This window comes from Hemiscyllium ocellatum, chromosome 7 (genome assembly GCF_020745735.1).
Source record: "Hemiscyllium ocellatum isolate sHemOce1 chromosome 7, sHemOce1.pat.X.cur, whole genome shotgun sequence".
Classification (NCBI taxonomy): domain Eukaryota; kingdom Metazoa; phylum Chordata; class Chondrichthyes; order Orectolobiformes; family Hemiscylliidae; genus Hemiscyllium; species Hemiscyllium ocellatum.
Window position 1 is genome coordinate 1040391 of NC_083407.1, and position 16237 is coordinate 1056627.

The window sequence follows — 16237 nt, forward strand, 5'->3', positions numbered from 1 at the left end:
TATAAAAATCACAACGAGCAGAGGTCTCAGAACCAATCCATGTGGAACGCCACTTGTCACCGAGCTCCAGGCTGAACACTTTCCATCCACCACCACCCTCTGTCTTCTATTGGCCGGTCAATTTTATATTCAAGCAGCCAGATATCCATGTATCCTACATCTTCTAACTTTGTAAATGAGCGTACCATGGAGAACCTTAGCAAACATTTTGCTAAAATCCATGTACACTACATCTACCGCTGTACCTTCCATGATAATTCCCCACAATAATTTCTCCTGTCTATGCCTCAGTGGGGGAAATCAACTTGGACAAAGTGAGGTCTGTGGGTGCTGGAGATCAGAGTTGAGAGTGTGGTGCTGGAAAAGCACAGCTTCATCATTCCTGAACGATGCTGCCTGACCTGCTGTGCTTTTCCAGCAACACACTTCCAACTATGCCTCAGAGGATCAACGTTTACATTAGCCACTGTCCTGCTTTTTAAAACATGTGCAAGTTCTTACAACCTGTTTTTATGTTTTTAGTTATTTTATCAGTGGGAAGATGGTGGTGTACAGGCAATATATTGGGCTCGTAATCCTTGGTAAATGCTCTGATGATGTGGATTCAGATCTCATTTCAGTGGTTACTGCTGGTTGAATTTGGTTTTGCTTTCCCTTTGCATTTGTGGTCCTTCCTCAATTGCCCTCAAACTGAATGGCTTCTAAGAATCAACCCACATTACTTATGGGTCTGGAGTTACATATAGGCCGGGCCAGGAAAGGATGACTTTGAAACTATCATCAATTTTAGTAAAAACCCATCTGGTTCAGCAGTAACCTTCAGGAAGGGAAACCTCCTCTCCTTTTCTAGGATGAGCTCATGTGACTCCAATTCTTAGAAATGTGACCGACTCTTGACCGGTCTCTGAAATGGCCCTCCGAGATGGGGAATAATTAAATGCTGACCTTGCAAGTGGTTATCCCATCTCAGGCCAATAAGGAAAAATAATTAGAGAATTCAGTCCAAGCCAAAAACCTGGCACTCAGCATCATTCTGTTCAAATGTGACTATGTTTCGCACAGTCTTTTTTAAACTTAGTATTAGATTACTTACAGTGTGGAATCAGGCCCTTCAGCCCAACAAGTCCACACCGACCCAGACCCCTACACCTAACACTACAGGCAATTTAGCATGGCCAATTCACCTAGCCTGCACATTTTTGGACTGTGGGAGGAAACCTGAGCAAACCCACACAGACAGGGGGAGAATGTACAAACTCCACGCAGACAGTTGCCTGAGGCAGGAATTGAACCCAGCTCTCTGGCACTGTATGGCAGCAGTGCTAACCACTGTGCCACCATGCCACCCATTGTTATTGCACCATTCCTTTTAGTCTATTTACCCAATTATTCTTGGCCAGTTTTCCCTCAACGATGTAGCTGGCTTTCTTTAAGATCCTGTTTTCAGGTTGGTATATATCACTCTCAAATGTACTGCATGGATTCATTATTATTGTCACAATTTCCCAGTGGATCTTTTATGGATACTAATTACAGTTAATTTACATTACTAATTAACCATGCTTCATCACAGTACTAGGTGGAAAGTAGTTGTGTGGAGTGGGAGAATGAAGTGAGGTGGAGGGAAAGAGGAAGGGGTGATGAGGAGGAGGGTTACGGAAGGGAGGACCGGTGATGGGGGAGGGTAATAAGATGAGAAGCAGGAGGTTTGAGGAGAGAGGAAGCTGAAGAAGGGAGAGGAATAGAGGGGAGGTTTATCCCGGAACAGTGTTTGGCCCCTGTTTCTTCCATTCCAAATTGTGGCATTTCAGAGAGTCTGTGTTGGCTGCAAAACTTTGCAATGTTGGGAGTTTCATTTAATGTAGAGTCATAGAGATGTACGGCATGGAAACAGATCCTTTGGTCCAACCATCCATGCCGACAGCACTTGGCCCATATCCCTCTAAACCCTTCCTATTCATATACCCATCCAAATGCCTCTTAAATGTTGCAATTGTACCAGCCTCCACCACATCCTCTGGCAGCTCATTCCATCTGTTTGGAAATTGTGTGTAATGGGGTACAATAGTTCCTGATGGATTGTCAGCCTGACTGCCACTCTGAAATGACAATGGATAGGGTTGCTTGCAGGTTGCTGCTTGCAGCATCTTGTTGGTGGTGGTTGGATTTGGGGGGACAGGCATCTGCCCCTGTGACTGACTTATCAAGATATCTCTGTGTTCGAGAGAGTAAGAATTCCTGTGGGCCATTAAACTTGAGGTAATAATTGAAATAGCTTTAGCCTAATCCCGTTTCTGAGCTTTGCCTGTTATTTATTGTTTTAAGTCCCTCCGTTATCAGATACAACTGCAATGGGTTTAGCTGTGAATGAGTTAAACTGATTGCTGGGCAGGAACTGGGGGAGGGGAAATGAGCCGGGTCCATATATGGGTTGGTAGGAGGAGAGAGGATCCTGAAGCTCTGACCCAGCCTGGCTCAGGCACTGAGGGTGTTTCTCCAGACTGTGTGCCGGCAAGTGATGACGAGAGGGAGAGGGAGAGAGAGAGAGAGAGAAGGGCAGAGGGGTATAGAAGGATACAGAGAGATAATCAGGGCAAGGAGACAGAGGAACAGAGAGAGGGTCGGACGGAGGGACGGAGGGAGTGAGTGCTCCTCTGCGGGATCAGTGTCGGCACATCCCTCTCTCTCTCTCTCTCTGGGCTCTCTCTCTTCTGGGTGTCCGTTTACCGGCGGATCCAATATGTTCTCCGTCCACATCTCCAATACCCTCTGCCCCTGAACTGAGCTAAGAGGCTGCACTGCTGGAATTGAAACAGTGTGTGGACATTATGGACAAGTTCCTGAGAGAGGTGAGTGAGCGACTAGCCTGACCCTGATGGTTAATGGTTCCCCTCCGTTCCATCCCAGCAGGAACACATCAGTAAGTAAACTTCACAATTCCTAGCAGCCGGACAGTTTCATCATTGAGACTACTCATTGCTCGGGATTGTCCGGAACTGTCCCGGGATAAGTCCAGCATGGGTCTAGAATTGTCCCAGGACTCGGCTGGGAGTGCCCAGCGGGACTGGTCTGGGAATGGCTTGGAATTGGTCAGCGATTGGCCGGGGCTTGGCAGAGACTGGGATTGACATGTAATAATTGGGCTGTGGCAGGTTAGAGGTTATGAGAGCACTTGGAGCCCGAGGTCCCTGTGATTCTGCCCCTTCAACATTCATAACATCAGACAGTATGGAAGAGGTCCTTTAACCCATCAAACTTGTACCACTGAAAATACGCTATGGACACCAGTCCCACCTTCCCAAACTAGGCCCATAACCTTCAAGGTTATGACTTTTTAAAGTGTTTTTTTTTAAAGGTTGTGAGGTTTCCCACCTTAAGTACCCTCCAAGGCAGTGCGTGCCAGGCTGCATCCACTGACTGGGTGAAAAAAAAGTTCCTCAAATTCCTTCCAAATCTTCTGCCTTTCACTTTAAAAAGAAGTGCTCCCTATGAAGGGGAAGAGCTGCTTTCTCTTCACCCTGTGCTTGCCCTTCAGGTTCGCATCCACCTCTGTCAGGTCCCCCTCAACTTTCTCTCCTAGAAAGAAAACAGGCTGAGCTGATCCAGCCCTCTCCATCGCTGAAATGCTCCATCACTGGCAACATCCTGGTGATGGAGCACCCCCTCCATTACCATCACATCCTTCCTATGGCGTGGGGACCAGAACAATATACATGTACTCCAGATGTAGCCAAACCAAGGTCCTGTATAGCTCTAATGTATCCTTCCTGCTATTATAATTAATGCCTTGACTGACACAGGCAAACATTGCATATGCCTTCTTAGCTATCCTGTTAACCTGTCCTGCCACCTTCAAGCACCTGTGGACAAGCTCCCAAGATGCCTCTGTTCCTCGGAGCTTCTTCATGTCCTACCATTCATTGAATAATTCCTTTGTTTTCTTAGCTTCTTTCAAAGTGCATCAATCATACTTTCCAGGATTAAATTCCATCTGCCACTGATCTGCCCATCTGACCAATATGTCAATATCATCCTGTAACCTAAAACCTTGCCCCTTGCTGCCAATCTTTATGCCATTTACAAACCTACTTACCATTGCCCACCCTACCCACCCCCAACCTTCTCATTTACATTCTTTATAAATATCACAACAATAAGAGATCCAGCACTGATCCCTGCGGTATGGCACTGCAGACTGGGCTCCAGTCACACAAAAAGTCTTTGACCACAACCCTGGGTCTCCCACTACAAAACAAATTTTGGATCCAACTTGCCAGGTTTCCCTGGATCCCATGAGCTTGTACTTTCTTTATCAGTTTTCCATGTGGGACTATGTTGAGAATCCATATAAACTACATCAACTGCCCTACCCTGATCAACACATCTGGTCACCTCCTCAAAAGAATTTGATGAAATTCATTCAGCATGACCTCTCTTTGACATAGCCATGCTGGCTATCCCTGATCAAACCTTACCTGTCCAAATAGAGATTAATTTTCTCCTTCACTATTTTCTCCACTATCTTCCCTACATTGTTGTTAAACTCACTGATCTATAATTCCCAGATCTACTTCTCCCATCCTTTTTGTAAAGTGGAACCACATTAGCCATGCTCCAATTCTCTGGCACTACCCCTGATGCCATAAATGATTAAAAACATTAGGTCAGGGCCTCTGCATTTCCTTCCCTCATCTCACGCAGCAGCCTGGGATACAACTCCTCTAGATCTGGGGATTTGGTCACTTTTAAATAAACCAAAACTCCAATACTTCCTCACTTCTATTACCAATCAAGAACTTCATAGCTTCATAGTGAGGGGGAGTGGGAGGAGGAAGCCAGTGCAGGGACCCCCTGCGGTCATTCCCCTCAAGAACAAGTATACCATTTTGGATACTTGTGGGGGGGATGACTTACCAGGGGCAAGCAACGAGGTTCAGGCCTCTGGCACGGAGCCTGGCCCCGTTGCTCAGAAGGGAAGGGTGGAGAAAGGTAGAGCGATAGTTCTTGGGGACTCGATAGTGAGGGGTACAGACAGACGGTTTTGTGGGGGCGACAGTGACTCACGTTTGGTATGTTGCCTCCCAGGTGCAAGGGTACGTGATGTCGCTGATCGTGTTTTCCAGGTCCTTAAGGGGGGGGGGGAGCAGCCCCAGATCGTGGTCCACGTTGGCACCAACGATATAGGTAGGAAGAGGGGTGAGGATGTCAGACAGGCTTTCAGGGAGCTAGGTTGGAAGCTCAGAGTTAGAACAAACAGAGTTGTAGTCTCTGGTTTGTTACCCGTGCCACGTGATAGAGAGTCGAGGAATAGGGAGAGAGAGCAGTTAAATGCGTGGCTACAGGGATGGTGCAGGAGGGAGGGATTCCGGTTTCTGGACAACTGGGGTTCTTTCTGGGGAAGGTGGGACCTCTATAAAAAGGATGGTCTACACCTGAACCTGAGGGGCACCAGTATCCTTGGGGGGAGGTTTGCTAGTGCTCTTTGGGAGGGTTTAAACTAACTCCGCCAGGGCATGGGAACCTGGACTGTAGCTTTAGGGTACAGGACCTTGAGTGTAGGGAGGTTATGAATAATGCAGAGATCTCGAAGGAGGGTGCCTGTAAACAGAAGGGTGGATTGAAGTGTGTATACTTCAATGCCAGAAGTATAAGAAATAAGGTAGGTGAACTTGCAGCGTGGGTTGGTACCTGGGACTTCGATGTTGTGGCCATTACAGAGACGTGGGTAGAACAGGGACAAGAATGGCTGTTGCAGGTTCCAGGGTTTAAATGTTTTAGTAGGATCAGACATGGGGGTAAAAAAGGGGGAGGTGTGGCATTACTTGTCAAAGATAGTATTACAGCAGTGGAAAGGACGATGGAAGAGGACTTGCCATCTGAGGTAGTTTGGGCTGAGGTTAGAAATAGGAAAGGTGAGGTCACCCTGTTAGGTGTTTTCTACAGGCCTCCTAATAGTCCTAGAGAAGTAGAGGATAATATTGCGAGGATGATTCAGGAAAAGAGTGAAGGTAGCAGGGTGGTTGTTATGGGGGACTTTAACTTCCCAGATATTGACTGGGAGAGCTATAGCTCGAGTTCATTAGATGGGTCGGTGTTTATCCAATGTGTGCAGGAGGGTTTCCTGACACAATATGTAGACAGGCCAACAAGAGGTGAGGCTATACTGGATTTGGTTCTAGGTAATGAACCAGGCCAGGTGTTAGACTTGGAGGTAGGTGAGCACTTCGGGGACAGTGACCACAACTCAGTGACTTTTACTTTAGTGATGGATAGGGATAAGTGTGCGCCGCAGGGGAAGAGTTATAGCTGGGGGCAGGGAAATTATGATGCAGTGAGGCATGACTTAGGATGTGTGGATTGGAAAAACAGGCTTCAAGAGAAGAACACTAATGAGATGTGGGGAGTGTTCAAGGAGCAGCTACTACGTGTCCTCGATAAGTATGTACCAGTCAGGCATGGTGTAAAGGGCCTTGTGAGGCAGCCGTGGTTTAGTAAGGAATTGGAATCCCTTGTGAAAGGGAAGAAGGCGGCATATGTAAAGATGAGGCGTGAAGGTTCAGTTGGGGCGATAGAGAGTTATAAGGTAGCCAGGAAGGATCTAAAGAGAGAGCTAAGAGAAGCGAGAAGGGGACATGAAAAGTCTTTAGCTGGTAGGATTAGGGAAAACCCAAAGGCTTTCTATAGGTATGTCAGGAATAAAAGGATGACTAGGGTAGGTATCGGTCCAGTCAAGGATAGTAGTGGGAAGTTGTGTGTGGAGGCGGAGGAGATTGGAGAGACACTAAATCAATACTTTTCATCAGTATTCACTCAGGAACAGGACACTGTTGCTGATGTGAATATGGAGTCACAAATGATTAGAATGGATGGCCTGGAAATATGCAGGGAAGAGGTTCTGGGAATATTGGAAAGGATGAAAATAGATAAGTCTCCTGGGCCTGATGGCATTTACCCTAGGATCCTATGGGAAGCTAGGGAGGAGATAGCAGAGCCATTGGCCTGGATTTTTATGTCGTCATTGTCAACGGGAATAGTACCAGAGGACTGGAGGATAGCGAATGTGGTCCCCTTGTTCAAGAAAGGGAGTAGGGATAGCCCTAGTAACTATAGGCCAGTGAGTCTGACTTCAGTGGTGGGCAAAGTCTTAGAGAGAATGGTAAGGGATAAGATTTATGAACATCTGGATAGGAATAACGTGATCAAGGATAGCCAGCATGGTTTTGTGAAGGGCAGGTCGTGCCTCACAAACCTTATTGAGTTCTTTGAGAAGGTGACTAAGGAAGTGGACGAGGGTAAAGCAGTAGATGTTGTGTATATGGATTTTAGTAAGGCGTTCGATAAGGTTCCCCATGGTAGGCTAATGCTAAAACTACGGAGGTATGGCATTGAGGATACATTAGAGGTTTGGATTAGGAATTGGCTGGCTGGAAGGAGACAGAGGGTAGTAGTTGATGGACTATGTTCACCTTGGAGTGCAGTTACTAGCGGTGTACCACAAGGATCTGTTTTGGGACCATTGCTTTTTGTTATCTTTATAAATGATCTAGAGGAAGGGCTTGAAAGCTGGGTAAGCAAGTTTGCGGATGACACAAAAGTCGGTGGAGTTGTGGATAGTGAGGAAGGAAGTGGTAGGTTACAGCGGGATATAGATAAGTTGCAGAGCTGGGCAGAAATGTGGCAAATGGAATTCAATGTAGCTAAGTGTGAAGTCATTCACTTTGGTAGGAGTAACAAGAAGATGGATTACTGGGCTAATGGTAGGCTACTTGGTAGTGTGGATGAGCAGAGGGATCTTGGTGTCCATGTACACAGATCTCTGAAAGTTGCCACCCAGGTAAATAGTGCTGTGAGGAAGGCATATGGTGTACTGGGCTTTATTGGTAGAGGAATTGAGTTCCGGAGTCCTGAGGTCATGTTGCAACTGTATAAGACTCTGGTGCGGCCTCATCTGGAGTATTGTGTGCAGTTTTGGTCGCCATACTATAGGAAGGATGTGGAGGCATTGGAACGAGTGCAGAGGAGGTTTACCAGGATGTTGCCTGGAATGGTAGGAAAATCTTAGGAGGAAAGGCTGAGGCACTTGGGGCTGTTCTCATTGGAGAAGAGAAGGTTTAGGGGAGATTTGATAGAGATGTACAAGATGATTAGGGGTTTAGATAGGGTCGACACTGAGAACCTTTTCCCGCTAATGGAGTCAGGTGTTACTAGGGGACACAGCTTTAAATTAAGGGGTGGTAGGTATAGGACAGATGTTAGGGGTAGATTCTTTACACAGCGGATTGTGAGTTCATGGAATGCCTTGCCAGTAGCAGTGGTGAACGCTCCTTCTTTATGGTCATTTAAGCGGGCATTGGATAGGCATTTGGAAGTTATTGGGCTAGTGTAGGTTAGGTAGGATTCGGTTGGCGCAACATCGAGGGCCGAAGGGCCTGTACTGCGCTGTATCTTTCTATGTTCTATGTTCAATGTTCTAGCTCATTTTCTTGAATTCCGTACTTGCAACTTCCTTCTCATGGGTAAAGACAGATTTAAATTTCTCATTTACCCACTTTACCAATGTCCTCTGGCTCCGAACATAGATTGCCCCCTTGGTCCCTAATAGATCCTACTCTTTAAAACTTACAGATCATGTAAATCAGAAAGAAAAAAGAAATTGCTGGCAAAGCGCAGCATGTCTGGCAGGATCCTGGAGAGAAATCCGTTAACATTTCTGGTCAAGTTCTCAGGAAGAGTTACTCAATCTGAAACGTAAACCCTGATTTCTCTCCACAGATGCTGCCAGACCTGCCAAGCTTTTCCAGCAATTTCTATTTTTGGATCCTACTCTTTTCTTGGTTATTCTCTTCCCCTTGACTTTATTTGTAGAGTATCTTGGGATTCTTCCTAATCTTACCACCAGTGTTATCTCATATTCCTCTTTGATTTCCTAACTGCTTTCTTGAGTTTGACTCTGCACTTTTTATATTCCTCTCAGGTGACCATTGATTTGTTTTGTCTGTGCCTGTTAAAACGCTGTCTTTTCCTTTTTATCCAGCCCTGAATATCTGGATATAGATTTGCTCGCTGAGCTGGAAGGTTCGTTTTCAGGCGTTTCGTCACCATACTAGGTACCATCTTCAGTGAGCCTCCGAATGGAACACTGGTGGTGTGGCCTGTTCATATTTATATGTTTGGGTTTCTTTAGGTTGGTGATGTCATTTCCTATGACACAAACAGAGACACGCACGATAATTCCTAGAAGCATGGCATTCCAACCAGAATGCTATCAATAAACATATTGACTCGGATCCCATTCACCAGTCCCTGAGGAAAAGAACAGGAAATTACATCACCATAGGAAATGACATCACCAACTCAAGGAAACCCAAACATACAAATAGAAAGTGGGCTACACCATCAGGGCTTCATCTGGAGGCTCACTGATGATGTTACCTAGAATGATGATGAAACATCTGAAAACTAACCTTCTAGCTCAGTGAGCAAACCCACATCCAGAACCTCAACCTGAGCTACAAATCTTCTCAAAACTCACTAAGTCCTGAATATTCCTCAACACCCAGTGTTCTCTCAGCTTATTGCTGCTACATTTCACCATAAAGGGAACATGTTCTGCCCATAATCTGTCCAGTACCTTTTCAAATGCTTTCCTCTATTCTGCTGAAGATTTGCCCTCCACTAGCTATTCCCAGTTTATTTGGCCAATTTCCTGTTTTATTTTAATAAAATAATCTTCTCTGCGATAATCCAAAAACTCTTTTTTTGTAGACCACATTTATCCTTTTCCTTTACAAAATTAAAAGTGTTGGGTTGCTATCACCAAAACGCTCCCCCACTGTCACCTCAAACACCTGTCCTTCTTTGTTGCTTAGAATTAGGTCCAGTGCTGTTTGAAGAAATATGGCTCCTCTGAACTCTTTATACTGTTACATTTATTATATTGTGGCAGCTGGAATCTCCTATTAACCTGATTGTTATAATTTTTACATCTATCAGTGAATTGGCTACCTCTCTGCTCCTTAATTACCCACTGACCATTTCAGGGCTTATTATGCATTCCTAACAGTATAACTGTCCCTTTTTAATTCCCAAATTCTTCCCTTAAAACCTCATTTGATAACCCTTCCAAAATACAGTCCCCCCTTACTGCACTAACTGACTCTCTAACTAACAATGCAAGACCACCTCTACTTTTTCATCCTTGCCTGTCCTGCTTGATCCAATTGCCTGAAATATTAAGTTGACAGTCTTTTCCCTCCCTCAACCACACCTCAGTATTGGCAACAACATTGCAATTCCATTTGTCAATCCATACAACTCACCTGTTTTACCTCTAATACTCCTGGCATTAAAATAGAGGCCTTTTAACTTTATCTTACTCAGTTGAGGCAAACATGGCTGAACCAAGTCTGCCTTGTTACCACAGAACACAGGAACACACAAACACCATTTTGTGCCAACCATGGTGCCAAATTCAACTAATCTCTTCTGCCTGTCCTTGGTCTCTATCTCTCCATTCCTTGCATATTCCTATGCTTATCTAAAATAATAAATGCTCCTATTGTATCGGCCTCCATCTGGCAATGTGTTCCACACTCCTACCACTCTGTGTAAAATAACTTGCACCTCACATCTCCTTTGAAATATCTCCTCATCTTAAATGTATGTAACCTGGTAATAGACATTTTAACTCTGGGAAAAAGATTCTGACCATCAACTCCATCTATACATTTCATAATTTTATAGACTTCTATCAAGACCCCCTCAGCCTCTGCTGCTCCAGAGAAAATGACCCGAGTTTTTCTAGCCTCTCCTTATAGCTCATACCCTCTAATCCAGGCAGCATCCTGGTAAATCTCTTATGCACCTTCTCCAAAACCTCCACATCCTTCCTGTAATGTGATGATCAGAATTGAATGCAATACTCTTAAGTGTGGCCTAACCAAAGTCTTATAAAGCTGCAAAATGTCAACCTTGCTGTTGTACTCAATTCCCCGACCAATAAAGGCAAACATGCCACACGCTTTCTCCCCCACCCTATCTATTCATGTGGCCACTTTCAGGGAGCTATGGACTTGAAACCCAAGTTCCCTCTGTACATCAATTCTGTTCAGGGTCCTGCCATTAATTGTGTATTTTTCCTTAACATTTGATCTCCCAAAATGCAGCAGCTTGCACTTATTCAGATTAAACTCCATCTACCATTTCTCAGCTCATATCTGCAACCGATATATATCCTTTGACAACTTTCTACGCGATTCACAACTCCACCAATCTTTGAACTATTGAACTAACACAGTGTCCCTTGCCCTGCTGGAATAGTTTAAGCTCCTCTCATCAGCATGAGCAAACCCTCCTGCAAGGATCTTAGCCCCATTCTGGTTCACGTACAGACTGTCCTGTTTGTAGAGGTATTGTCTTTCTGAAAAACTGTCCCAGTGATCCAAGGGATCATTAAAGAGTTCAAACCATGCAGCAGAGATGGCTTTATAGAAAAATAGGCCAGAAGATCTGTACTGACAGAGCTCCCCATCGGTACTTAGGGGATACTACACTCTCAGTACTGAGGGAGGGCTGCACTGTCAGAGAGTCAGTACTGAGGGAGTGCTGCACTGTCAGAGAGTCAGTGCTGAGGGAGTGCCGCACTGTCAGAGGGTCAGTGCTGAGGGAGTGCCGCACTGTCAGAGGGTCAGTATTGAGGGAGTGCCGCACTGTCAGAGGGTCAGTACTGAGGGAGTGCTGCACTGTCAGAGGGTCAGTACTGAGGGAGTGCTGCACTATCGGAGGGTCAGAGCTGAGGGAGCACCACACTATTGGAGGATATTGCCTGAGATGAAAAGTCTCTCTGATGAGAAGAGACTGAATAAGCTAAGTTTATTTTCTTTGGAGCAGAGGAGGTTGAGGAGGACCTGAATGAGAGGTATAGAATTATGAGTGGCATCAAGAGGGTAGACCATGAGAATGTTTTTCCCCATGCCAACATGTCAATAAGACCACAAGATACAGGAGCTGAATTAGGCCAATCTGCTGATCACATCTGCTGTACCATTCGCTCATGGCTGATATGTTTCTCTACCCCATCCTCCTGCCTTCTCCTTGTAACCCTTGATGCCCTTACTCATCAAGAAGTTATCTACCTCTGAGTTAAATACATTATATGAAAGAATTCACCCTATAGTTTGAGAGGGAGAGCTGAAATCGAATGTAACGGTATTACGCTTGAGTAAAGGTAACTACAATGACATGATGAGGGAGCTGGCCAGAGTTGATTGGAAGGTGAGCCGAGCAGGGAAGAGGGTGTAGCAGTAATAGCAGGAGTTTCTGGGTAAATTTGGGAGGCACAGCAGAAATTCATTCCAACGAAGAAGAAACCTATTAAGGGAAGAATGAGGCAACAATGGCTGACAAGGGAAGTCAGGGATAAAATATAAGCAAAAGAAAAAGCTTACAATGTGGAGATTAGTAGGAAGCCAGAAGGTTGGGGAGGCTTTAAAAACCAGCAAGAGGATAACTTAAAAAAAACAATAAGGGGGGAGAAGATGAATTATGAGGGTAAGCTAGCTAGTAATGTAAAAGGAGATTGCAAGAGTTTTTTTGACAAGTGTGAGAGAGAAGCAAGAGTGGACATTGGACACCGGAAAGCGAAGCTGGGAATGTGGTAATGGGGAACAAATAAATGGCAGGGAAACTAAGTAGGTACTTTGCATCAGTTTTCAATGGAAGACACCATTAGCGTACCAGAACTTCAAAAGAGTCAGCGGCAGAGGTAAGTGTAGTAGTCATCGCTGAGGAGAAGATGCTAAGGAAGCTGAAAGGTCTGAAGATGGGACAAATCATTACATCCAGTGAGCTGATGGAGAAAGCTGCAGGGATTGTGGAGGTATTGGTGATGAAAACAGGGTAAAAACAAGGACTGCAGATGCTGGAAACCAGATTCTAGATCAGAGTGGTGCTGGAAAAACATAGCAGCTCAGGCAGCATCCGAGGAGCAGGAAAATCGATGTTTCAGGCAAAAGCCCTTCATCAGGAATAGAGCTATTCCCGATGAAGGGCTTTTGCTTGAAAGGTCGATTTTCCTGCTCCTCTGATGCTGCCTGAACTATGGTATTGGTGGTGATCTATTAGAAATCACTGGAGTCAGGAAGGGACCTGTAGGACTGGAAAATGGCTAATATAACACTCCCATTTAAGAAGGAATGGAGGCAGAAGACAGGAAATTGTAGGCCAGTTACCCTGACATTATTTGTTGGTAAGACTTGAGGGTCCATTTTAAGGACGAGATGGCAGAGTACTTGGAAGTGCTTGGTAAACGGCTTTTTCTAGAGGAGGTCATGCCTGACAAATCTGTTAGAATTCTTTGAGGTAATGAGCAAGTTGGACATGGTTATTTGGATTTCCAGAAGGTCTTTAGCACAAGAGGCTGCTAAATAAGATGAACCCATGGTATAAGGGGCAAGTTACTGACAGGGACAGTAGATTGGCTGATTGGCAGAAAGCAAAGAGCAAGGATAAAAGGGTGTTTCTCAGGATGGCAGCTGGTGACTAGTGGAGTTCCTCAGGAGTCAGTGCTGGGACCATTCACATTATACATTAATGATCTGGGATAAAGGAAGTGAGAACATTGTTGTTAAGTTTGGAGCTGACACAAAGATAACTGAAGGGACAACCTCACAACACCTTCTACTGCAACTGTGGAAGGTGTAATATCTGTCCATTTACCTCCCTCCTCCTCACTATTCAAGGACCCAAACAGACTTGTCAGTTGTAGCAGCACTTTACCTGCACAATGTGGTCTGCTCTTCACTGGGGAAACGGAGTTTAGACTGAATGACTGCTTTGCAGAATACTTGCATTCTGTTTGCAAAAAAAAACCCTGAATTTCCAGTTGCCTGCCATCTGAAGGGGCCTGAAGAAGGGCTACACACGAAATTCCTGATTCTGCCTGGCTTGCTGTGTTCTTCCTGCCCGAGAGTGTGGTGCTGGAAAATGACAGCAGGCCAGGCGGCATCTGAGGAGCAGGTGAATCAATACTTCAGGCATAAGCCTTTCATCAAGAATGATTCCTGATGAAGGGCTTATGACCAAAACATCGATTCTCCTGCTTCTCAGATGCTACCTGACCTGTTGTGATTTTGTAGCACCATACTCTCGACTCTAATCTCCAGCATCTGTAGTCCTCACTTTCTCCCTGTATACTCCCTGCCTCTTGCTTGTTTGTCTTAGAAACCAATGTAGAACAATACAGGCCATTCGGCCCTTGATATTGATATTATGCTAACCTTTTATCCTACCCAGTGATCAGACTAACCTACATACCCTTTATTGTATGATCTTCCATGTATCTGACTCTACTACCACTGCCGGCATCTGCAGTTTTTTGTCTCTAACCAACCTCTCTGCCTCAGGCCCCAGGGAAGCTCAGCACAAACTGGAGGGGCAGCACCTCGTTTTCCACCTGGGGACCCTGCAGCCTCCTGGACCCAATATCGAGTTCAATAGCTTTCAGGCTTGATCTCTGCCATTTCCTTATCCCAATCCCCACACATCAGGCCTTGTTATCACACAGTCTGCTATTACATTGTTAGCTTGTAACAGTCCCCATTAACAGCTATTCACCCTCCTAACCAGTGTTATCAACACATTTGTCTCTTTGGGCTCTGTCCCTACCTGTCATTTAGTCCTTATTCCCTCCCCCCACCCTACCTTCTGTGTACAAACAGACATTTTCTGTGCTACCATCAGTTCTGAGGAAGGGTCACTCAACCTGAAATGTTAACTCTGATTTATTTTCAGAAATGCTGCCAGACCTGCTGAGCTTTTCCAGCAATTTCTATTTTTGTCTGAAGGGACAGGGTGGTATGTGTATGGAATGAGCTGCCAGAGGATGTGGTGGAGGCTGGTACAATTGCAACATTTAAGAGGCATTTGGATGTGTATATGAATAGGAAGGGTTTGGAGGGATATGGGCTGGGTGCTGGCAGGTGGGACTAGATTGGGTTGGGATAGCTGGTCGGCATGGACAGGTTGGACCGAAGGGTCTGTTTCCATGCTGTACATCTCTATGAAAAGGGTAGCTGCAGAAGGACTTAGACAGGCTAGCATTGTGGGCAAAAAAGTGGCAGATAGAGTACAATATGGGAAAGTGTGAGGTTTTACACTTTGGTAAGAAGAATAGGCTGAGACTTTAGGAAGGCAAATGAAATGGGATAGGAACAGACAGTATGGGAAGGTATTTAACTGGGGAAGGGAAATTATAATGCAATTAGAACATAGAACATAGAAAGGTACAGCACAGAACAGGCCCTTGGGCCCGTGATGTTGTGTCAAGGTTTATTCCAAATGTAAAATATAGTAACTTAACCTACGCACCCCTCAGCTCCCTGCTCTCCATGTGCCTCTCCAGCAGTCGCTTCAATGTCCCTAATGACTCTGTATGTAGATATTCGCTGGGTTGTCACAGCTTCCAGGCCACAGTGTCACAGGGTCTTACAGGGCTCCAGCCCATCAGGTCTGTGGCAGTTAAAACAACCACCTGACTGTTCTAATTCAATTTTATAGCATTTGGCATGGAGCCTTGGTATTGCAAGTACACTGTAAATACTCCTTCGGTGTGAGGAGGGTCTCTATATCTCCCACCCTTACAGGCAGTGAGTTCCATATTCCCACTTTGCTGTGGATGAAAACGTTTTTCCTCACATCCACTTGAAACCTTGAGCCTCTCTCCTTAAATCTATGTCCTCTGGTCATTGGTCCCTTCCTTAAGGGGAAAAGTTTCTTCCAACTGACCCTATGTGTGCTCTCACAATTTTATACATCTGAGGCATGTGCCTTTCTCAGTCTCCTTCAGTAAAAACATTTCTCTCCATAACTAAAACTCTGCAACCCAGACAACATCCTGGTAAATCCTCCCTGCATCCTCTCCAGTGAAATCACATCCAGAAAAGCTGAAAATTGGATTAATTTAGCCAAACCTTCATGTAATCTATGTGGATTTCAGTAACGCCTTTCATCAAGTGCCACATGAGACTGTTAAAGAAGCTGAAAGCACATGGGATCCAGGGTAACTTAAATTGAATTGAATTGAATTTATTGTCACGTGAACCAAGGCACAGTAAAAAGCTTTGTCTTGCGAGCAATACAGGCAGATCAGAGTTCAGTAACATAGATAGTAAATACTAGGTAAACAGCAGCAAATACAAAACCACAGGTACAGGCGAATGTTAAGAGATTGTGAGTCCAT

General features: G+C 45.1%; 1 protein-coding gene across 1 annotated transcript in view; it reads left to right on the top strand.

Moving 5' to 3' along the window:
• The first annotated feature begins 2507 nt into the window (after positions 1-2507).
• Positions 2508-16237, top strand: part of LOC132817680 (unconventional myosin-X-like) — a 241470-nt gene continuing 227740 nt past the window's right edge. Inside the window, exon 1 of the mRNA XM_060828179.1 lies at positions 2508-2849. Coding sequence (XP_060684162.1) covers positions 2829-2849 — 21 coding nt within the window. The 5' untranslated portion in view covers positions 2508-2828. The remainder of the gene's footprint in view (positions 2850-16237) is intronic.